The 22,835-nt window shown below is 49.5% G+C and overlaps 2 protein-coding genes across 4 annotated transcripts in view; both read left to right on the plus strand.

Annotated features, from left to right (window-relative positions):
* PHF12 (PHD finger protein 12) overlaps positions 1-14,655 on the plus strand; it is a 44,553-nt gene extending 29,898 nt beyond the window's left edge. For both annotated transcript variants that reach the window (XM_044993841.1, XM_044993842.1), the window contains 7 exons: positions 961-1,771; positions 4,676-4,804; positions 6,485-6,628; positions 8,965-9,063; positions 9,762-9,844; positions 11,314-11,452; positions 12,982-14,655. In XM_044993841.1, coding sequence (XP_044849776.1) covers positions 961-1,771; positions 4,676-4,804; positions 6,485-6,628; positions 8,965-9,063; positions 9,762-9,844; positions 11,314-11,452; positions 12,982-13,316 — 1,740 coding nt within the window. In that variant the 3' untranslated portion in view covers positions 13,317-14,655. The remainder of the gene's footprint in view (positions 1-960; positions 1,772-4,675; positions 4,805-6,484; positions 6,629-8,964; positions 9,064-9,761; positions 9,845-11,313; positions 11,453-12,981) is intronic.
* A 2,250-nt stretch (positions 14,656-16,905) lies between these two features.
* DHRS13 (dehydrogenase/reductase 13) lies at positions 16,906-21,345 on the plus strand. Of its 2 annotated transcripts, none has more exons than XM_044993249.1 (5): positions 16,906-17,246; positions 18,288-18,406; positions 19,202-19,325; positions 19,563-19,874; positions 20,699-21,345. In XM_044993249.1, the coding sequence occupies exons 1-5, from the start codon at positions 17,120-17,122 to the stop codon at positions 20,959-20,961; spliced, it is 945 nt and encodes a 314-aa protein (XP_044849184.1). In that variant the 5' UTR covers positions 16,906-17,119; the 3' UTR covers positions 20,962-21,345. The 2 variants fall into 2 exon arrangements, with proteins under 2 accessions (XP_044849184.1, XP_044849185.1); XM_044993250.1 differs by having other exon boundaries at positions 17,215-17,246; positions 18,288-18,701.
* The last annotated feature ends 1,490 nt before the right edge of the window (positions 21,346-22,835 follow it).

Here is a 22,835-nt window from a genome sequence, read left to right on the forward strand (position 1 = left end):
GCTAGGTGGCTTTTGTAAGACTAATGTGAGGACATTGGAAGCTTTGTATGGGCATATTTTTAATGTCAAATCTAAATGTTCTACCTCCTATGAGTTCTCTTGCTGGGTTACAGTATTGTAAGCCACAAATCCCTTCGCAAATAGCGATCTACACTGTAAGCCACTCTGTCGTCTGTTACAAGATTGTGACGAGATGAGCTGGTCCCACAGTGTGAGTGCGTTAAACTTCAGTGGAAGGCAATTGCTGCCTCTTGTATGTGTGTCTAATGTAGGGACTCCATTCTGTTCTGGAAGTGAAGGATGCATGGTGACGTGCCTTCAGCCAATACCCATCCTTGTTCAGAAAGTGCCTCCCAAGCTGGTAATGTCAGCACACTGCCTTCGGAAGCCTTGAAGGAATTCAGAGTGGGAATTTTCTCCTCCCCCAATCCTCATTGTTTAAATAGGTTCTCTGCCCTGTCCCTAAAAAAGCTTCCGTACAGGAAGCCAAAGTATTTCTGCAGTCTGCTCCAGCTTTCTCTACAGAGTCACAAGATTGAGAGAAACCCATTTTATAGAAAGGCCAGTAGTGTGTTAAAGTGGAATCTGTTGGAATCTTGTAGCAAGCTGGAGGTGGAATTTTGGGCATAAGGCAGACTCTCACTGTAACTAGCTTGGGTTTGGGCAAAATGTTTCTCTTGAGTACCAACGTGATTGATCTATATTGTGGAATAGATGTAAATCCTATGTGACAGAGGTATAATGCTCTTAACCACCTGATTCTGCATTTGTATCAGAACAGCTACCATGGCTCCATAATATACCTATATTAAGTTGTCTTGCTGTGGTGGTGAACTGCCTTTCCAGGAGCAGGCAGAGTAATGCCGGGTAAAGTGACCTGCTTGTTTGGGTGGTTGAAGCGGACATGCTGCATGAGTGACCAGCCTGTAACACTTACCTACGTTTTCTTTCTGTTTTCAGTGGCTCTGTAGTGTTGTTGCGCTCCAGTGCAGCATTTTGAGACATTTATCTGCTAAGCAGATGCCTTCGCTTTGGGACTCTGAACAGACAGAGAAGGCTGATATTAAGCCTGTTATTGTGGCAGACGGCTCAATCACTAACCCTTACCAGGCAGCTGACAAGGCACTCACACCTTCCCTTTATTCCGTGTCGTGCACCTCAGGGATTACCACCCAGAATTCCTTGAGCTCTTCTCAATCCCAGCAGTCTTTACCACAGGAAGATGTCAATTGCAGCTCTTGTATGGATAAGTCAAAGAAAGTATCTTCTTGCGGGACTTCTAATGGGCCAACAGCCTCTGAAGTTAAAGTAAATGGCCCTCATTTGTATGGTGTTTCCTCTGAACCATCGGCACACTTGACTGATTCTCAGAGGCTAATTGGCCCAGGTAATGCAATACCTGGGCTGTCTCATCGGCAAACCTGGGCTAGGCCCCTCACACCCCCAGCAGCTTGTGGACTTCTGAATCACACAGTTGGAACCGTTGTGAAGACGGAGAACATAGGACCCGTTTCTTGTGCACAAAGGGGTTCTGCGCCAGTCACAAGTATGCCTGCTTCCATACCAAGCTCTTGTGCCAGCCTAGAGACCACCAGCACTTTGCAAAGAAAGAATGTCCAGACGCAGATAGGCCCCCCGCTGACAGCAGAATTGCGATCAATTAGTTCCCCTTTGACTGCCACTAGAGCTCTTACTCCTCCACAGGCAACGGGAGATGGGATCTCTGCCATCGGATCCACACACAGATTCTGTTCACCAGCACCACCTTCAGGTGAGCATCTGATGGGGAGATCTGGGCCTTCCAGCTGGGAAGTGAGTGTTTAAAAATCTTTCTTTCAGAGCATGAAGTGTAGTAACTGCAAGAAGTGAGGCTTATGGCAGACAGGGCACAATGGAAAGAGTTAGGGTTAGCGTTGCCCATAGGTCCTGAAACAGAAATTGAGCCCCGTGTGGGACGTTGCCAGTTGAATGCATCTCTAAAGAGGGGAGCACTGTGCTGCTTTCTGAAACAGTTGATCCATCGGGGGTTCAGAAGGAACTGGAAATTCTGGAAACGCACTGTCATTTAAACTGTTCAGTTGCTGTGTTGCTGTCACAGTTGCTATTTTGACAACTGTAACAGTAAATTTGCTTTAAGAAGATGGCTGGAGTTTCCAAACGGATTACTTCAAATCTCTGCTTTAATGTCATGTTGGAAGCAGCACTCAAGGCTGTGAAGATCATAATGTGTGACCCCTTTCGTTTGTTTGCAAAGGCTGTAGACAAAAAAACCCAAATCCCGAATGTTAGTCAGGAAATGCACAGTTAAGATTTCATGTACAACCTCAGCTCCACCCTGGTTCCTATGAATTACAATAGTCTTCTATCTGCTTTTTGCACAACCTTCAATGTGTTTAGTGTCTTGTAACTTTGTCCTTCTGGATGTATACACAAATTGTGAAAGTTATTCATGGGACAAGTCTAACACTGGGTTTATTGTATCTGCTGTACTTATCAAATATAAAGTTTACAACACTGATAGTGGCATAATACATTCTGTTCAGTGAGCTTTGTGGTTAACAGCCTCCACCCTGAATTGCACCAGTAATATCTGTGCTGCTAATTGAAAAAGAAATGTACAATACCGTGGACGCTGACAACCGTACTAACGTATTCCTTAGGACCAGATAACATAAAAAAATAAGTCAAAGATATGCAGACGCATTATGGCAATGAAAATAGTGAATCCTCTTTTTGAATGGTAGAGCTGTTCAGAAAATTGCAATTTTTTATAATTGAGGAATGGGATATTTTCTTTCTTGTACAGAGAAACCGCTGAATCAGTTTTGCTCGAGCTTCAAAACAAATAAGCCAACACCTTCACACTCGTTTAAGCCCAGAAAATGTCATTGTACAACATAAAGATTCAAAAAGCCATGTGCAACTGAAAAGAGGCCATTAAAGACATGTAACAGTCACGATGCAAATTGTAGAGGTGGCGGTGTTCCCAGTACAGTTCTGTGGGGAGCGGGGTTCAGAGTCCAAGTTTAAGGCCAGAAGGACCACCAGATCGTCTAGTCTGACCTTCTCAGTGTCACAAGTCACCCAACAACCGAAATGAGACCAAGTATTACAGCCCCCAGGCAGAGAATAGGAGGGGCTGAGGTGCACCAGTGGCCGAGCCCTCTGTAGAGGCAGGGAAGTGATTAAGTTTGGTTTGTTAAAGTGCTTTCAGTGCACTTAAAAATAAACGAATTATTTTTTGGAGCTAGTGAGCATCCAAACAGTTAGTGTACACACTGGGGAGAGCGATTGCTTAGCTGGTTTGAGTATTATCTTAATCTCTGGTATGAGTGACTGACAGATTTTCCTCTGAAGCAGCATTAATGTAAAATCTATGCCCATGGCTGCTGACCATCTCAACCACACCGGTGCACAAAGGAGAAAGCAAACACACAGCTGCGGGCTTGGCTGTTGCTGCAGCTGGAAGCATGGGGATGGGGAGGAGGGAAATTTTACCAAGTGGAAAAGGGACCATATTGATATAGAGAAACATTATGTTCAAGCTTCTAAGAGTCCTGCAACGCATGGATAATACTGAAAATGCTTCTTAAAGGGATGCTGTCAGGTCAGTTTGGGCCCCAACTTTAGATTTTATAAAATGCAAACCAAAGCCCCAGTCAGCTACCAAGAGAGCGTCTGTAAAATTAAAATTAAAAAAATCCTATGATAACAAATGTTTGTGGAATGTAGGTTTCCCCTCCAGTATTTGCTATTCAACTCATGCTGCATTGTGCTAGAGAACAAGTGAATGAGCCTAAACTAAAGAGAAACTGACACTGGAAGTGAAAAATAAATTAGACTTTAATTCTTGGTTCTAGTAATGGAAGGTTTTGGGAATCTAGGTAAGGAAAAATTAATGTCCCTTTTAAACGCCGTTAGTATTTCTCATCTAATTCTAAATAGATTATCAGGGGGAGGCAGGGGATTTGGGTATCTGAGGCACGGGGGCGTAATTTCCTTCATGGCTATGTAGTTCTGAAGCAGACATTTTACAAATGTCACACTATTTTAAGCAGTAAGATTGCAGTTTGTGAATGAGCTAAAGTCACGTGTATGCACATTGCTTCTGTTACATTCTCACCACCCAGAAAAGAGCTTTCAGACTTCCAGAGTACATATGGCACTTGTGTTGGCAGTAGCAGGTCTCCAAAACAAGTTACAGAAACATTCATTTTGTTTCTGGTTAACAAAACGTTTCTTATCCAAAATTCTGCAAATGTATAAAAGCTAACACAGAAAAATGGCTCCCAAGATTTCTGCCCTCTGGGTCCAGTGAGATTTGGGTTTCAGGCTGTCCCCCAAACACCTTACAGCTCTGCTTCACAGGTCATACTTCCAGGATAATGTGACTTCCCTTCAGCATATGGTAGAGGTGCGCAGAAGCCCGTGGAAACGGAACTCAGTTCTGCCAGCTAGAACTGCTCTGGGAAAAGGGGTGGTGCTATTTAGAGTCCCTTTCAGGAGGCATGGATTACTGGTTGTGAGAGGAGTTGCTCCTCTTTTCAAAGCATGGCTACTAGCAAAATGAGCCATTTTGTGCAGTTTGTAAATTAGAAGTATGAGTTGAGGGCTCATCAGTAGCTCAGAGGTGACTGTGCATCTTAACATTTCTCTTCTCTCCCCGTCTCTCTAGATGGTAAGGTCAGTCCCAGCACCGTATCCATAGGAAGCTCTTTAACTGTCCCCTCATCTTTCACTTCAAACTCTGCAGCTATGTTGGACCTCACCAGCTCTGTAAAAGCATTAATGGATGGCAACGGCGGTGAGTAGTCTGATGCTTTATCTTAGTCCGGAGTTGCTTTGTGTACCTGCCGAGAGGGAAATGTTCCTTTCCTTAAATACCCTGCTAAAGGGGAGAGTGACTTCAGTAAAGGGGGCCTGAGGTGTGGATATGTATTACCCTGGGTGAACAAGGGAGTGCCCCATCCCTGTCAAAATCGTGGGTCTTATTCACTTTCACACCTTGGTACTTGGAGTGTTTCACCTCATAATCTTTGGGGTTGTCTGTGCAGAATGTTGGTGTCCAGACCTGTTGCTCGGTGGCATTCAAGTGCTACAGATCCCCAGCTCGGCCATGTCACGATTTTAGCTGTGATCCAAGGACACTTCCCTCACCTTTTCGGAGAACAGCGATTGCGTATTCTTTGTAGGGTCACCAGTCATTTGGGCTGCAGTATTGTTACGGGTTTGCCTTCAGTTACATCTTCCTACAGCTACGTTTTCTGCCTTTTGTCCTAGAGACTGATACCTCTTCCTCTCCTTTTGTCAGTGGGATAGCGGGAAACCGGGACTCTCCTCAGGGTGACTTACTGAGAATCCAGAGGACTGCTGTACAGTTCTCAACTTCATTCTCCGTCTGTTGCTTGTGACCCTTCTATGTAGCCTGCCTTGCACTGACATTTTGACCCTGTTTCCTTTGGCAAAAACCTGGCTGTTTGTCTTGGCCACCTGTGTTTGCAGCGGGACTCACACTAGCCACCATGGCTCTGCTTCCTTTGCTTGCTCTTTTACCAGTGACACTGACGTTGAGACAGCTCTTGCAAGAGGTTAACTAACTTGTTCACCAGCACAACGCAGATCTTTGCAGAGCCTGAGTAACTGTCCTCCTTACTGGTCATTATCAGCAACAGTGATCTGTTCTGAGATTTACTTTTTACACGAAGAGATTTGTCTGAATTCCTCCTCTTTCTGAACAATTAAGTTGAACCTGCCATGAAAGACTGTGACCCTGAAAATGAGTGTACCACTCCTAAGGAGTTGTCATTTATCTCTGGGATAGATCTTGTCAAGTTTTTTCCAACCGGGTTGTAAATCTGAGTCTCACAAGAAGCATGCCCCAAAAGAGCCTGAAATACACATGGCCTTTCTGCGTCTCTGCCCACGTGTAGAATCTTCAGCTTTTTCCCAGCCAGGAAAAACGCAAATGTCCCTTTCCTGTCTAGACTGCAGCTCTCCAAGATTACAAGTCTTGCTGTCCATACATGCTGCTAGGAAAGAGAATGTATTTAGAAAGTAATAGAGCACTCTGCACTTTAGATGCTTGAGGCTGCAGAGTTTTTCATGACAGAGTTGCTGCTTACAGAAGCAAATGGCAAAATTTAGGAGCAGGACAGTTAAGCCCACAGCAGATCAAATATCAGAGGGGTAGCCGTGTTAGTCTGGATCTGTAAAAGCAGCAAAGAGTCCTGTGGCACCTTATAGACTAACAGACGTATTGGAGCATGAGCTTTTGTGGGTGAATACCCACTTTGTCGGATGCAAGTTGGATGGAAGAAATCCATGGATTTTAAAATACATCCGACCAAGTGGGGATTCACCCACAAAAGCTCATGCTCCAATACGTCTGTTAGTCTATAAGGTGCCACAGGACTCTGCTGCTTTAGCAGATCAAATGACGCCCTCTCCGTGAATAACTTACTAATTGCTTTTTATTTATTAACAGAGATTGAGATAAATATGCTGGATGAGAAGCTAATCAAGTTTCTGGCCTTGCAGAGAATACAGCAGCTCTTTCCTTCCAAAGTTCAATCTGTAGCAAGCAGTGTCAGTTCCCATCAGTCGTCTCCTTTGGCAAATCACATTGAAGGTAAGAGCAGCCCTAGAATAGTCTCTTTGCATTGAGCTGTGGTTTTTCTCAGCATACCATGCTGTCAGATTGTCATCCAGAGAGAGTCTCTCTTTTCTGGTATTTGGGAGACCCCCATTTCATCTCCTTCCTTGCTCTTGCCCCTCCTCTCCGGATACTCTTCGATCAGAAATGTTCCTCCACTTCCCCTTGTTGAGCTTTTGGCAAACATGGTAGGAAAAGGAGCTTACTCTCTCCCTGCTGCATCACAGCAGCTCGCAACCATGGATGTTCTGTTTCCTGTAAGTGTGGTGTTAAGCCAAGTTGCACCAGTCTGATCTAGCAAGGAAGGGAAAGGCCCAGCTGCCTTCCCTGGCATGTTGGCAAGAGGCTCGGGGATCTGGGAAGCAAATGGACAAGTGTGTTTGAAATCCTGCTGCCTTCTTTTTGGAGATGGAGAAAACTGGTTTGTGGGCTTGCAAGAGAAACTGAAACGTGAGCTGAAAAAGCTGGGGCATACAGTGAGGGTGTTAGATTTTAAATACATGGATTTCTTCCATCCAGATTGGTAACTGCAGAGCTAAAATTGCAGATATGTTCTAACACTAAATAGTTGGGAACTGTTACCTCCTGCACTTATCAAATCTGCCAGGGCCTGAAGTCAGGGCTCTGCTTTCCTTGCTCTGGTCATTAGTGTCCCTAATCCTTAGAGCTGTGTCAGGTATGCAGCTTCCTAGTCTGCTGTTAGTTATCAGCTGTTAGGAAGAAGTATAGACTCCCTGAACCGTATCCATTTGCCTTCAGGAGTAAAGAAGAGTTGTCCTGCGGGAGCTGTGTCCTGCTCTGTTGGTCTAGGCCTACCGGCGGGGGGTACGGGGGGTACAATAGGGACAGAGGTGAGATCTGTGGTAGTGCCCTGTTGGCTGTATCACAAATGTGATTTGTCCTTGTCTCAGCTCACCTGGTCATTTCAGGCTGTGGCATTGCAGCACAGATTCTGAATGTCTGTCAGTAACTATCTGTCTTCTAACACTTCTGGAGCTAGCGGCAGCTGTGGGACTGCACAGGGCCAGCAGACACTTGTAGAACTGAATCTCGGATCATTGGCACAGTCTGTCCGAGGGGAGATCTGTGGCTATGTTCCCTACCTGCTTTGACCCATCACACTTCAGATGCTTCCTCCTGTGCTGATTTTGATTTTGTTTGTTGATGGGACACTTGAGACAAAACTTCTGAGACAAGCCCTGCCGGCTGATCTGTACTAAGCAGAGCAGCCAAATGTAGAAATGTGTTGGGAACCATGAAACTTTTTGGCATGTTCCATGCTGAAGGCTCCACGTAATCCCATGGAGAGTGTTCTTGACACCAGTGGTGAATTCCAGACACAGATTCTAAATGTTTGGGGGGGAGGGTTTGATGCTCTTTACTCGGTTTGTAATCTGCATGCTTTGTCAGTTTCACATCTTGTCGTGATGTGAAACTGTCCTGGAGATGCGTTCGGGGCGGGGCCCTTAGGCTAGACTGCATGTGTGTTTGCATGGACAGGAAGAGGACATGGGGGTTTCAGGTCTGGGTACTGAGCCATTCAAACCTAGACCAGGTTGCCATTTGAACTGCTATGTGAGTGACCCTTATGTGAAACAAGACGGCGGTCTGCCTGTTCCAGGTGCAATGGGGGTGTGAGCTCTGTGTCAATGTAACCGCTGGTTCTTTGTCAGCAGCCTCGGTAGTAGGAGGGTCCAGGATTGACACTGCTGTGGAGACTGAACTAAGATTAAACTAGTTGAAGAGGGAATCCCTGCCCCCAACCTTCCAGCTGTAGGAATTTTAAATTGATCCATGGAAAAGCTTGTTCTGCATCTGCCTGTGCTTTTCTCAGGGGCTAACTAGCAGCTTTGTCTCTAGAGCTGTGAACTTGGCAGCTTTCGCTAGCTCCAAATCCAGTTTAAAGGGACACCATCTTAAAAGAAGTGGAGGACAGCAATTCAGAAGATGTGTGCTTTAACGCTTCTCAGTCCTGGGACTGGAAGAGATGAGAGAGGGGAAAGAGGCTCTCCTCAGTTTGTTTCCTTTGTCTGTGCCCAGTGTCATTTCCCCTGTACAGTCATGTGGCTTGTGCGGGTCTTTCCCATAGCAGTGGGGCAGGAGAATGATGTGACTGTAAAACCCCAACAATTGGTCGGGGGTCAGCGCTGAAACTATTTCTGATTGTGTCCAGATTTCAAGTTGATAGTTTCCTTTTGAAAGCGATGCATGAGCCCCAGACAGCCCAGTAGGGGACATACTTAAACCCGGTAACCGAGTATTACTGTAGGCAACAGATTCAGTAGTGTTCAGATCTCCCTTGTGTCTTCCAGTGCAAAGAAAGGAAGTGCAAGCTCGGGCGGTGTTCTATCCCCTGATGGGCACAGGAAGTGCAGTGAACATGTGCTACAGAACCCTCTACATCGGGACAGGTCAGTGATGTCTCCTAACTGGGGGCTTGCAGAATCACAATGGAAAAAAATCATTCTGTTTGTTTGTTCAGCTTTTATTTTGTTTGCACATAGACAATCCCAGCCATAATGCACTAAAGTCACCCCAGTAGAAGTGAATGCAGCTCTTTGGAGAATGCCATGTTGGGGCCAGTCATTTTATCCTGGGATTTTGGCATTGTTTCTCTTGTGTATTATCAGGCAACATGTGCAAGAAAGCTCACTTAGATGGCAGGACACCGTGTGACTGGCATGGTTAGGTGCCTGTAGCCCAGATTTGATAGCCATTGTTTTAGGATGGGAGTATTAACTCTTGATACCGCACAGTCTAAGAGATTTGCCATTAAAAAGTCACAGCTTTCCTAGGCTCCCAGAGTCGGTTTCTAGCTGGTAACTGCTAAGAAGGGAGATTAATGATCAGTTTGGGCATTTTCCACTCTTGCCTCAGCCTGGAAACCCCTAGCACACTGGAAGGGCACAATAATGCTGAAATGGTTTTCCACCTTCCCCTGCTTAATCTTACAGGGGGAAAGTTTCACTGAGGAAACTTTGTTCTGTGGTTTATCTGAGTACTGTTCACCAAGCCCCCTGCCATTGAATTCTCTCGCTCTGTGCTGCCTGGCCAGCTGTTCTGAATTCAGTTGACTCAAGCTCATATATTGTCTTCCCGTCCGTTGCAGGAGCTGACATGGATGTGTGCCTTACAAGCTACGGTCACTGTAACTATGTGTCTGGCAAACATGCCTGCATATTCTACGATGAGGTGAGTGCCTGGGCCTTTGCTTTGCCACTTGCGCCAAGGTGGAGATGAAGGCAGCTGTGTGGAGCTCCATTGTGGGCTGCAGAGTGAGAGCCAGGCTTGTACAAAAGTTATGGTGGGGTCAGCGTTTTACTGGTAACCCTCTTTCTGAGGCACAGAGTTCTGCTGACAGGTTCCCTTGGGGCAGACTCTGGTCTGAGTCTCTGCATGTCTTAATCTGTTTTCAGTGTCAACATCATTTTTGAAGAGTGGACACCAGAACTGGATACACTAGGCCAGTAGTGGTCTCACTATTGCCATATACAGTGGGAAAACCTCCCTACTCTTCAGCATACGTCTGTGCTTATACATCCAAGAATCCCTTGAGTGCTCTTAGCCACCGGGTCACACTGGGAGCACATGTTCAGCCAGGTCCTCTTCAGAGTCACTGCTTTCCGAAATCATTCCCCGTCCTCTACGTGAGGCCTGCGTTCCTTGTCCCCAGATGTAGGACTTTGCCTTTGGGCTGTGTTACATCCGCTGTTCGGATGAGCCTGCCTTGCGCTCTAGATTTGACATGTCCCTGTCATTATTTACTACCACACGGATTTCGTCGTCTGCAGACCCTTTCCAAACCACTGCTAAAGTGATGGAATAATGTTAGGCCAGGAGCAGATCCTTGCAGGAGCCCACCAGGAACACCCGAGGGGTGGATAGTTCCCTGTTGGCAGTGACTTCGCTGTCCCTGTTAGCCCACATTACGGGGACTAAAACCTAGCTAACAAAAATTGTACTTTTAATGTAATAGCAATTTCATAACTTGATCCTACCCCGCCCTGACGAGCTGATCAGTCCGCGTGGCTTCCTTCTTGTGTCATGTCACTCTTCTTCCCCCTCCACTCTGCTGGGGGCAGGGGCTCACGCACACCGAGGCAGTGTGTGTAATCTCTGGGGCTGGAGTTACTGCTGACAGCTGTGCTGGTGACCCCTGTGCAGGGAGGGCTGAGGCCTGCTGGTTCTCCAACACAGTGAATGTGCTCCGTGGTTGGGGAATTAAGTGTTGTTCACTAGCAGACGCTCCTTTCCGGTGAGACCCCTTGGTAGTGTGGTGAGCGGCACACAGTGGCTAATGTGTGAGGGTCTATCGGAGGATTAGCAGGTGGGGAGTTGGGTCCTGGGCAGTACAGCATGTTCCCAATTCTGTGAATCTCATTCAGAGGATTGAAGAGCCCATAACTGTGTGAGCCATTTTCATTTGCTCATTCTGCATTCTGTGCAAGATCAGCATGCAGAGCATTCTGGGTAATATGCATGCAGCCAGATTCCATGAAGTCTGACTTGCCACTGTCTGAAAGGGCCTGTTTAGCTCGGTAGGTCCCTCTGTCTGAGCAGTGCACTGATGGGAAGCAGGAACGCTGTGCAGAATGGGGTCTCTGGCTTTCTGTCCCATTCAGTGTTGCTGGGTTACATGTTAAGTGTCTCTTCCTTTCTAGAATACAAAACATTACGAGCTGTTGAACTACAGTGAGCATGGGACGACTGTGGACAATGTTCTGTATTCATGTGACTTCTCGGAGAAGACCACACCCATTCCTCCCAGCAGCATTGTTGCCAAAGTGCAGAGTGTGATCAGTAAGTTATGGAGGAACGTGTTCTCTCCAGGGAGATGGGGCCCTGCCCTCATGCTGCCAGAGGAGCCAGCAGTGGGGGGAGTGGAAACTCCAGCTTGTGCTGAAGAACCGAAGGCGGAAGGAAGGGGTCTCCCAAAGCCCAGACTTGCCCAGCAGCTACACAGTATAACTCTCCCCTCTGAGCCCAGCTGCTTGGGGCAGCAAGTGCTTTGAACTGCAAATACCTGCTCCTCTGATTCGAGTGAATGCAGACTCAGGGCCCTTTCCTGACACCTGGCCCTCTCCTGAAAGCCATCGGTTCGGAGCTGGAATCATATGGTCTCCATAGACTTGTGCTGTAGATTTGCCTCTGACCAGTGTTCCCTCTAATTTTTTCCATCCACGTACAGAATAAATTTTGGTGTGTGCACCAAGGGATGTGCAGATGTGTGCCACCAGTAGAAACAAAAAACCTAGATATAATTATATATACTTTTTTTTTTTAAAGTTACCATAGGGATAATTACTCCAGCCAGGACAGGTTGGGAATTTTAGAACTCACTACTCAAAGAATTAAATTTAAGTGTAAGAGAAATAAAAATTATGAAATGCACAGACCAGTCAAAACACTAAAATAAGACACTTTGAAAGAATACAATTACAGAGACTAGACGTGCATTGCAGGAAGTACCAAGTAGTAATAACAATACAAGTATGTGTTGGGAGGTGTGTGAAAGAGTGCGTGCGCGCGCACTGTCTCTTGAAGACACTCACTGAAAGCTCTCCTGCTCTGTCCTGAGGGACTCTGAGCCCTGTTGTCTCCCCTCCCCTGCCCTGCAGGGGGTGGGGTACATGGGGTGGGGAGGAGTGCGTGTGCGAGAGAGAGAGACTGACTGACTGTGTGAGCTGGCTTCTGGGGAAATCTCAGAAACCGTGCACTGTCTCTTTAAGAAAGGCACTCCGCCACTCCCCATTCAGACCACAGCAGCTCCGAGTCCTCCTGAGCTAAGCTGTCCCCTCTGCCCTGCTCTGCGGAGATGGGGGACCCCTAACAGCCCCCTCCGCCTCTCCCCCCTCCACTCCCCGGCTCTGCTCAGCCAGCAGGAGGGTCCCCTGCGGGAGCAGCTTCAGGACAGAGCAATGTAGGGGGAAGGGCACCTGAACACATGCTGCCGCTGTGCTCTTGAATCAGCTGGGTGACATTTGAATCTCTCCTGTGTGGCACGCAGCTTACAGGGAACACAGCCTCTGACCTGGAAGCAAATGGTGTCCCCCCCCCGTCCCCTTCCCCCCCCCAGCATCATTCTCCACCTCGGTAACCTCCCATTGCTTCACTCCTGCTGCCCACCTGACCGCGTGCACTTCCCACAGCTGGGTGTACGTACAGCTCTCTGCAGCACTCCCGCAGAGAGATCCCTGCACTCTGAAGTGGCTGGTGATCGTGTGACTGCAGCACTTAATGTTGTATAGAAACAAGCTGCTGCGTTTGTGTGACGCTCTCTGGATGGGACGCTTGCCCCAGCCTGTTTCTCATTTGCGTTTCTTTTCCAGAATGCCACAAAGGCAGAAAACAGGACGAGGAGCCGCACGAAGACGCAGTCGTGATGAATTCCCAGGCACAAGGGCAACGCCGGAAACCCTGCAATTGCAAAGCCAGCAGCTCTAGTTTAATAGGGGGCAGCGGAGCGGGGTGGGAAGGAACAGCCCTGCTCCACCACGGCAGTTACATCAAGCTGGGCTGCCTGCAGTTTGTCTTCAGCATCACTGACTTTGCGACCAAACAGCCCAAAGGGGACGCTGCCTTAGTGCAAGACATGGACTTGGAGGACAAGCTGTCTCTGAAACCCCACCAGGTGCCCGTGCTGCGGTCCAACTCTGTTCCCTAGGGGCTGAGGCAGAGCCGCGGGGCAAGAAGAGCCCTGTCCTTAGACTCCTGCAATGCAAAAATGTACAAACCACCTTGGGATTTTCTGTCGGCCCAGAAACTGTTCACGCGCCGCTTGCATGACATGAAGAACGTTTCACTTTTTTAATTATTTTCTTCTTTTGCTCAAGTTTTAGGGGCATTTGCACATATATTTGTACTATACATTTCATTTTAAAAGGAAAGCTGCAGCAAGGAGGGCGTGTCAGAGCGAGGGGGAGGGGCGGGTGCTGGCTGACTTGGACTCTCTCTGACAGATCGTTCCCATGCAGTTGTAAAATAATCAAAAACTTGTTCTATTTTGTGCCAGTGACAATAGTTTTATATTAAAAGAGAAAAATACAGTTTTCATACAGCAAATCTATACAATATCATTGTTTTATTTAATGTAAAGAAGTGCTGTCCTCCCCCACTTATTTTACCCTCCCCTCCCTGCTATGGTTGCACTACAAGTAGCTACTGTGTATTATGGGCAATGAGAAGTGAGTTCTTTTCCTGGTGTCCATCCTATTTTATTTCAAAGAAGGAAAAGTATTGGACTCTGTGTAAATACATCCGTGATGGCATTTCAATGTTTTAAAGCTGTGTACAGTGCTACATGTGGTATGACGTTGCCTCAAACTGTCTATTGTAGCAAATCGTTTGTCGTAAACCTGTTTGTCTTTTTTGTTCTCTGCCACCTCCTCGCCCTCAGAACAGCTCGTTCCGATGTACATAGTCATTGTAATGTTTTAGACTTTACAGAAACTTTCCTGTATTCTGTATATAAAAAACAAAATACGTCAGCTCCTGCTTTCGACTGTCTGTCCTGACTCTGTACACACAAGCGAGGATCTACAAGAGCATCCCATGGCAAAACCCAACGTCTGTGAGAAGGGCTTCCAGGCTGGGGCCCCAGGAACAGCCCTGGTCTGCCCCTGATCACAAAGTGAGCTCCTGAAGAATGGAAGGTTTGAATACAGGGTGTATCTGTGATGGCCCCTGTGGCTCCCACATCAGTGCCATGCACTGGCGGTGTGCATCCCCTCCCCCGTACAGGGTATGTTCTTAGGGCATCGTGCTGCACAGCAGACTCGCTCTGTTAGCACTCAAGGTTTGTAGCTATTACAGGGCGGGAGCTGCTCCCATTCAGCAGCTTCCCCCTTCACTCCTGGCTCTCCTGCCCTAGAGCCGCGCTCTGCTGTATTTTTACTGTTTTATACTCGATGTTCTGATCTGGAAATACTCACTCTTTTTGTACAAAGACGGAAGGATTTGCGATCTGTTCCAATGGCATTAAGTCTGTATTAATAAACTCTCATAATACTATTGAAAACAGAGCGAGAACCACACTTGCACCCTTCTTTTTTCCCTCCCACCTGCAGTTTGGGGCTCAGATAGCTTCTCACCCTCTCCAGACAGGGAACTTTCCTCCTTAGGCAGGTTGTGAGGCCTGGTGTGAAGGGAGCGTCCTCCCGGGAGCCATGTTCCCAGCACTGCAGCAAGGCTCCTGGGCCATGACTTCACTTGTAGCTCAGGGCTACACCTGTGCTCACCTCCTGAGACCTGTGACACATTGGATTGGCTAATCACTAGCTCCTGTGTTGAGTAAGTTCTGGGATTTTGGCAGCAGCCTTTAATGTGTTGGCTTTGGGTTTCTTGTAGCCCTGGGGTCCAAAGTGTTTTCAAGCCCTGCATGAATGTAGCCTCCGGTACTGGGAGGTGAGGGTTTGTTTAATCATCTTCAGCCATAACCTGGGGCAGGGGTGGGTGGTCAGGTCCATGCTAATACTGTCATGCTGTGCTCTGGTACCCTCCAGCCGCTGATCTCAGTGCTTGGCAAAACCCATTTCAGCCAGAGTCCTCCAGCAGAGGAACTTCTCCTGGAGCTGGTGACTGTTCCTGAGGGAGGTTAGTATATACGCCCATGGGATGCACCCCTTCTGCCTGTCCAAATGACCCCCTGAAGCAGCATTTTCTGCCCTCTGTCCCTTTACTGCCCCCATTTGTCCCACTTAAAATCATTGGAGGCTGGCCACAACCCCCCTGGAACTGGCTTGCACAGGTCAGCGCTGGCTGCTGTGCACCCCTTCTGTGCCGCTCCTGGCTTCTGCTAGCCCAGCATGCAGGAACCGAAGGCAAACACTCCTCCTCCCCTCTGTGGGCTCACCCTCCGCTTGTACTGCCCAGTGGTGCAGTTGAGCTGTTTTCTCTAGTCCAGTGTTTGCCAGGACCATGATTCTAGTGTCATTGCATTGCAAGCAAGCGGTGCCTACACACACAGGAGACCTTCCACGTGAGGTAACTCTTGCTGCCATTGTGTGGCCACGGTCTGCATGATTGGGAATAAGAGGCGTCCCTCCAAATGACTGTTAGGAGGGCTGGGGGACAATTTGGGGTTCTTGAATACAGAGAATATAGGGCTGGGACTTTGTGTTCCTAGGTCTGTAAAGTGAAACGCACGTCTACGGGGCTAGATAACAGATCGTTTAAAGCCCCCCTGTGCCTGCTCTGCTATTTTAGTTCTTTCGTATCGGGTTTTTGTCCCACAGCTGGGGTCCTAGTTCTCTAGCAGAGATGGTACCAGACTGTAATCAGCATCTCTGATAGAAAACCATGAAATAAACCTATAGTTCAGAAAGTGAGGGGTGGGTCTAAGCTTGTTGAAACCTGTCTGTGCACCTGTAATTGGGGAATACTGATGCTACAGCTAATGGCCTTGCCCCGAAGCCAGCGGGGAGCATGAATCCGTTCATGTTTGTTAAAGGGCTGCTGCAGAGGTGCCAATAGTCAGTTTTTCAAAGGTGCTGAGCCTCCACCAGGCCCACTGCAGTCATGGGTTGGTGAAGAGAACAAACACGCCGTCCTTGCGGAGCTGGGGGGCAGGTTTCCTGTCTGGGGCGGGAATTTTAGATTTCAGAACAATTTTCCATCCCAAATCAGGACAAAACTTCAATCTCAAAATTCTGCATACTGAAAATCTGAAACTGTTTTTGGACCGGGCCAATCAAAACGTTTCTTTATCTAACCTTTTTATTAATGGTATATTAGTGTATGTAGCAATAGTGTTGTAGCCTTGTCAGTCGCAGGATATTAGAGAGGCGAGGTGATAGCTTCTGTTGGTGCGAGAGACACGCTCTCGAGCTTACACAGAGCTCTCACTTCTGCGTCTCACCAACGGAAGTTGGTCCAATAAAAGATCCCACCTCACCCACCTGGTCTCTCCCATCTATCAAGTCATTTAAACCAAAACCTGGAACGTTTTTGTTCAGAAAATGCCGAAACAGGATGGTTTTGAGAACTGACACTTCTGTCACCGTTTGTTTGACACGGGGGATGAATGGAAACCAAGGCTTTCCTGCAATCAGTTTCAGTTTTGACACCCTGGCTTTTTCGGACAAAAAACGTTGATCAGAAATTTCCCGGCCATCTCTAGCTCCTTGTCTTGCAGGCTTTGGCTCTGCAGGGGGCAGTGTTGCCAGCAGACTGACTGAAATACAGCCCGTGTCCTGTCCCTGGCTCAGCGCCAGCCTGCGCCCTGCACACGTCCTGGGCGTGAACATGCAGTGTTTGGCCTAGGAGGCTTGCCATAGCTCTGCTGCATGAGAGAACAGCCCAGGAGAGCTTGAATGCAATGAGAAGCAAGTGACCTTTGCCCTTGCTGCAGGTTCTGGCTCAGGCTCCAGCCCGGCCTGAAACGCGAATCTTGCAGCTGGAGGCGTCTGTGAATTGGCTGCAGCCAAGGGAAAACTGCTGCTGACCCTGTTGGCTGCGCCCCGGGAAGCCATGACAACGGTGCTGCTAGTGCTTGGGCTGCTCCTGGGCCTCTACGCCCTCCTCTATTACAACTGCATCAGAGGGGCCAAGTGCCGGGCGCAAAGCAGCCTCCGAGGGAAGACCGTGGTTATCACAGGTGAGCGGGAGAGGGGACAGGGGCCTCCAGGGCGGGGGGCTACCTGGGCTCTGGTAGATCGTCTCTCTTAAAAATGGGAATACCCTCTCTTCCCCCCCCCCCCCAGCTCAGGGCCAGGACTCTGACCCTGTTGGCAGAGCATCCAAGGGCAGGGGTGCCAGGCCCAGCTCTGCCTTCTCTCTCTAGGCCACAGATGTGAGCCCAATGCACCTGGCTGGAGCTCCCAAGGGTTGGGATCCCAGCAGACTTGACTCCACTAGTTGAGACAGATCAGAATCACCTGGGGTCCACCTTTAGTCCAGTGGCCAGGGCTGGATATGTGAGACAAATGTGCAGCAGCCCCACAGCAGGGTTACGGGATAACCTGCCCCCCCCCCCAGACTGTAAGAGTTTGAACTTGGCTGTGTGCTGAGTTGCTCTTTACCTCCCCAAACCCTTTTCTAGTATTTCCTAGTCTCATTCTGGATATGCATGATAACCCTAGAAACGGCCAATCCCTCCCTGCCTCTGGCTGCGGTTTGGCCTCAGCAACACGCTGTGGCAATGAGTTCCACAGTCTATGCCTAGTAAGAAAAAGGATTTCTCTGTAGCAGTTCCACGCACAACACTGCATATGGAGCCTCTACATGTGACTTTCAAAAGACAAAGCTCCCCAGGCTAGTTCAGTGAGAGGACGTTTGGACCCTGGTGTCCTTGGCAAAGTTCTCTTCCCCTGGTTCGTTGTGCAGGGGCTTGTGTGCTGGCTGCACACGCCTCGTAAGAATCACCCTACTGGGTCAGAGCAAAGGCCCATCTACTGACAGGGCCAGGGCCAGGTGCCCCAGAGAGAATGAACAGAACAGGGAATCATCAAGTGATCCATCCCCTGTCGCCCATTCCCAGCTTCTGGCAAACAGAGGCTAGACACCATTCTTCCCCAGAGGCGGCTGCATTTCAGGCAGGCTCTATGAATGGCGTTGAGATGGAAAGCAGTGCTACCACAACACAGAGCTGGGCTGCTCTTGGTCTCCTTGTGCCCAGCTCCTTGTTCTGCTTTTCCAGGGGGAAACACTGGGATTGGGAAGATGACAGCCCTGGATCTGGCCCGGAGAAACGCTCGCGTCATCCTGGCCTGTCGCAGCAGAGCACGAGGAGAAGCGGCTGTCTATGACATCAGGCGGGTGCGGGCTCTGTGCTCCTTTTCTCTTGCTCAGATGGATGCAGTCTGAGCCCCCGAGATGAGCAGTCTCTGCAGTGTGGCAGGCCTGCACCGTCCCGTGCCACTCACGGCGCACTGCGAACTTTGAGAAAGGCGAGGGGCTCACTGAGGCTCAGGCTGGGGCAGACCCAGGGAGGTGCAGAAGGCAGCGGTACCGGCTCGGGAAGGGTTCAGGTGCCATGACACAAGCAATAAAAGGGTTCCCTTATTCCCAGGAGAGGGAGCAGCATGGAAGGGCTCTGCTGCTCCCCAGTGAGGTGAGGGGCGCAGGTGCCAGCAGTGGGTGGGGAGTGGAGGGCTGCAGAGGTACTGGCAAGGGGGTTGTGCAATTCCACGGGCACGGTGGGCCTCATTTCCATATGCAGGGAACTAACCAAGATGCCAGCATCCCCCAGGCTGGATTCTCTGACTGCCCCAGGGATGCCTGAATTCCCTGTTTACCTGCTCAACTGCCAGTTTAACACCTGCTGAGGCCTTTCTCCATCCCACTCAGGTGCCTCAATGTGGGCTGGCTGCATGGTTCCCAACAGTAACCACTGTGGAGCCTGCAAAAAAAAAAAAAAAAACCCACACGTGCACTCTGGGGCTGGGTGCTCTGAAGGGCAAGCAGCTCCCTCTGCTAGTTCCTGTTCGCAGTTTGCCCCGTGCTTCAAGGTGGAAACGGGGCATCACCTTCCCCGTCGCTGTCACTGGGCCGGAGCCCCACTGCCCCGTGCACCACTGTGGCCTACACTGAGTGCCTCCCCCCTTTCTCCAGGAGAGCGGGAACAATGAGGTTCTCTTCATGAGTCTGGACCTGGCCAGCCTGGACTCAGTGCGAGCATTTGCAGAGACTTTCCTGAGATCTGAGCCTCGCCTCGACATCCTGATCAACAACGCAGGTGGGAATCCCATTACCGGGTCTGTCCTCCAGCTGTGGGTGGGGCAGGGGTAGGTAGGTCAGGCAGGTGCTGAGGAGGTTCTGGGGGGAATCTCTGGATGCTGATGTTGGGGTGATGACTCTCTGAGGCAGGGAATAACACACTGTAGACTGGCTTTGGCTTGCAGGACCTGTCAGGTGGAGAAAGTTCTGGACCAGAGATCACTGCTGTATATTGGAGCTTATTTTTTTTCTACAGGGGTTGGAGCAGGTGGCAGGAAGAAGGATGGCTTTAACCTGGTCTTTCAGGTCAACCATCTTGGTCACTTCCTTCTGACTCACCTCCTCTTAGAGCGGCTGAAGCTCAGTGCACCGAGCCGCGTGGTGATTGTGGCCTCCAGTGCACATCAGTCGGGGAAGATAGACTTTGAGAACCTCCATAAGCCGGTGGAAGGGGTACTGCAGAACTTCCAGGCTTACTGCAACAGCAAACTGGCCAACATCTTGTATGCCCGAGAGCTGGCCAACAAACTGGAGGGAACCGATGTAACCTGCTATGCTGTTCACCCAGGTGAGTGTGGGTCCAGCCTTTCTCTAGGGATGCACCTTCCAAATCCCACCCAAGGTCCTGGGGGCGATAGATCAGAGCCTCGCTACTCAAGAAGGGAAGTTCAATCCAGTCCTGTTTGAGACCTGCCTCAGGACATCCAAACTGGCTACGAAGGACGATAATCTCTGATTTAGGTTAATTTCAGATCTCCCCGAAGAGGGGTACTCAAGCTCCTGGACTCCTGCGGCTCTTCCCTTTCATACTGAGCCTCCCACCCAGGCGAGGACTGGTCAGCAATGTTAATCAGAGAGGCAGCTTTCTAATGAACCAAAGTTACTCTTTACCCCAAGGCCGTGACCCCTAATTCTGCATCTCGCCTGGCCTGCAATTAAATTCTCTTTCCTACCTCTCCAGCACCAGTTGGAATTTGGGTGGGAGGGAGGCTAGAAAATGGGTGTTGAGCGTGCAGGAACTGGTATTTGGAGGAAGCATGAGGTACAGGTCAGAAACCATTCAACACCCTACTTTGCAAGTCACTTTCTTTGAACTGTCCATATGCTTAACCCCTCTTTGCAGTCAAGTTCCTGCTAAGTGAGTGCTAAGAGAACATAAGAATGGCCATACTGGGTCAGACCAAAGGTCTGTGGATGGTTCTCAGTGAAATGTACTAAGAACCAAACCCAGTGTGCCTGCCTGCGTCTCACATAGTTTTTGCCTTCTCTCTATCCATCTTCACTGGCACCATTGCCCTTTATGCCTCCTGAGTAAGACACCCTGCTCCCAGATGAGGGATGTTTCCTGTACATTCCAGTCTACCTGCAGCTGCTGCTTTATTTTGCTTCCAGGAATCGTTAACACGGAACTATTCCGCTACATTCCGATCTGGCTGTGGCCATTCTTTGTTCCGATCTCCTGGCTCTTCTTCCGAGACCCTACTGACGGAGCCCAGACCTCTATCTACTGTGCTACACAGGAGGGGATTGAGATGTTCAGTGGACGGTACTTTGTGGACTGCCGGGTACAAGATCCCAGGCCCCCGGCCCGTGATGATGCTGTTGCCAAGAAGCTGTGGGAAGTCAGTGAGAGGATGGTGGGTTTGGCTGCTTAGAATGTGCTATCCCCTGACCTGGACAGCTATGTAGGGGCCATAGACTGGAATAGCAGTGGCTGCTGTAGGGGTAGGACTAAGGTGCATTAGGAAACTGAGGGGGCCTCGGACTGACAAGAGAGGCAGAGCTGAACGAGAGGCCTCAGATACATTAGAAGTTACATGGTGGAAGTTCCATGGCATCTAGGCTATGCCAGACTATCCAACATGGTAATATGAACAACATTTACCCATCTTTTTAAGAAGCAGGAAGGTTGATGATGTGGGTTCTCATTTCTCTCACCTCAAGCCCTGTTTCCTACCCAAACACTTTTGATAGCATTTTCTATAATTGTATCAGTTAAAACACAATAAAAATAACCGTTTTAAAGGTGAATTAAAACACCTCCTTGAGCATGTATCATTTCTCCATCCCACTTTCTCAGAGCAGCCCCAGTCCTTGCTTTTCAAGAATAGCACTGATGCCTAACACTTAAAACGTTTCCACTGGGGCAATTGCCTAGTTCTGTGGTATCCCAAATGCAACAGTTTCATGGGGATGTTTCTGTATGTAACTGGTCAGCTGGGGTCCATGTGCTAGAACTGCACAGAATGCCGGGGTAGCAGATACGTGTTCGCCGAGAGGGTTTTGGAAGGCTGACGTTCAAAGGAAGTCTGCCAACGTTCTGGGCAGGATGCTAGAGGTAACAGCTACGTGCACAAAGAGACAAAATGCTGGTAAGTCCTCACTGCATACTGGCCAATGGGTGCCTCCTCCAGTGAAATAGCTGCTGTCTCTCTCTGACAGTGTCTTGTCTGCAGTCAGCAAGTTGAGAGTCATTTAAATTCTGTCTAGAGTGGGCGGGGGGGGAAGTGCTTGTTTAAAACTGAGTGAATGAACATGAGGTGAAACCCCCTTTAACACGACCTGTAGATATTGTCTAACACTTTTACAGGTGTTAGCTGGTCACAGAATTGGGGATTTACAGAAAAGGCCAAAACTGTGAAAATCAGCCTGAGCTGCTGCTGGGTGTTAATGGGGGCAACTGAACAGCTGCTGACACTGCTTACCTATAAGTGTGACCCTGTGTCCAATGATCATCCCCATGTGCTCTACCAGCTCCTTACCAACCCCACAGGCCAGCTGCTGACACAGTACATCCAGCCCAGCATGGCACCGTCTGACAGACCCCCCCCCACCACCAACACACCCACTGACCCCCCCCACCAACACACCCAGCACAGCACTGTCTGACAGACCCCCCCACCAACACACCCACTGACCCCCCCCACCAACACACCCAGCACAGCACCGTCTGACCGACCCCCCCCCCACACCCCATGGCACTGGGTGACAGAGCCCCCCCACACACACACACACCCAGCACGGCACCGTCTGACAGACCCCCCACCAACACACCCAGCACAGCACTGTCTGACAGACCCCCCCCCACCAACACACCCACTGACACCCCCCACCAACACATCCAGCACAGCACTGTCTGACAGACCCCCCGCCCCCACCAACACACCCAGCACGGCACCGTCTGACAGACCCGGCACCGTCTGACAGACCCCTCCCCACCACCACACCCACTGACACCCCCCCCACCAACACACCCAGCACAGCACCGTCTGACAGACCCCCACACACACACCCCATGGCACTGGGTGACAGAGCCCCCCCCCCCACACACCCCCAGCACGGCACCGTCTGACAGACCCCCCCACGCACACCCACTGACACCCCCCCACCAACACACCTAGCACAGCACTGTCTGACAGACACCCCCCCACACACACACCCCAGCACGGCACCGTCTGACAGACCCCCCCCACCAACACACCCACTGACACCCCCCCACCAACACACCCAGCACAGCACTGTCTGACAG

The sequence above is a fragment of the Mauremys mutica genome, chromosome 19 (assembly GCF_020497125.1).
Source record: "Mauremys mutica isolate MM-2020 ecotype Southern chromosome 19, ASM2049712v1, whole genome shotgun sequence".
NCBI lineage: Eukaryota > Metazoa > Chordata > Testudines > Geoemydidae > Mauremys > Mauremys mutica.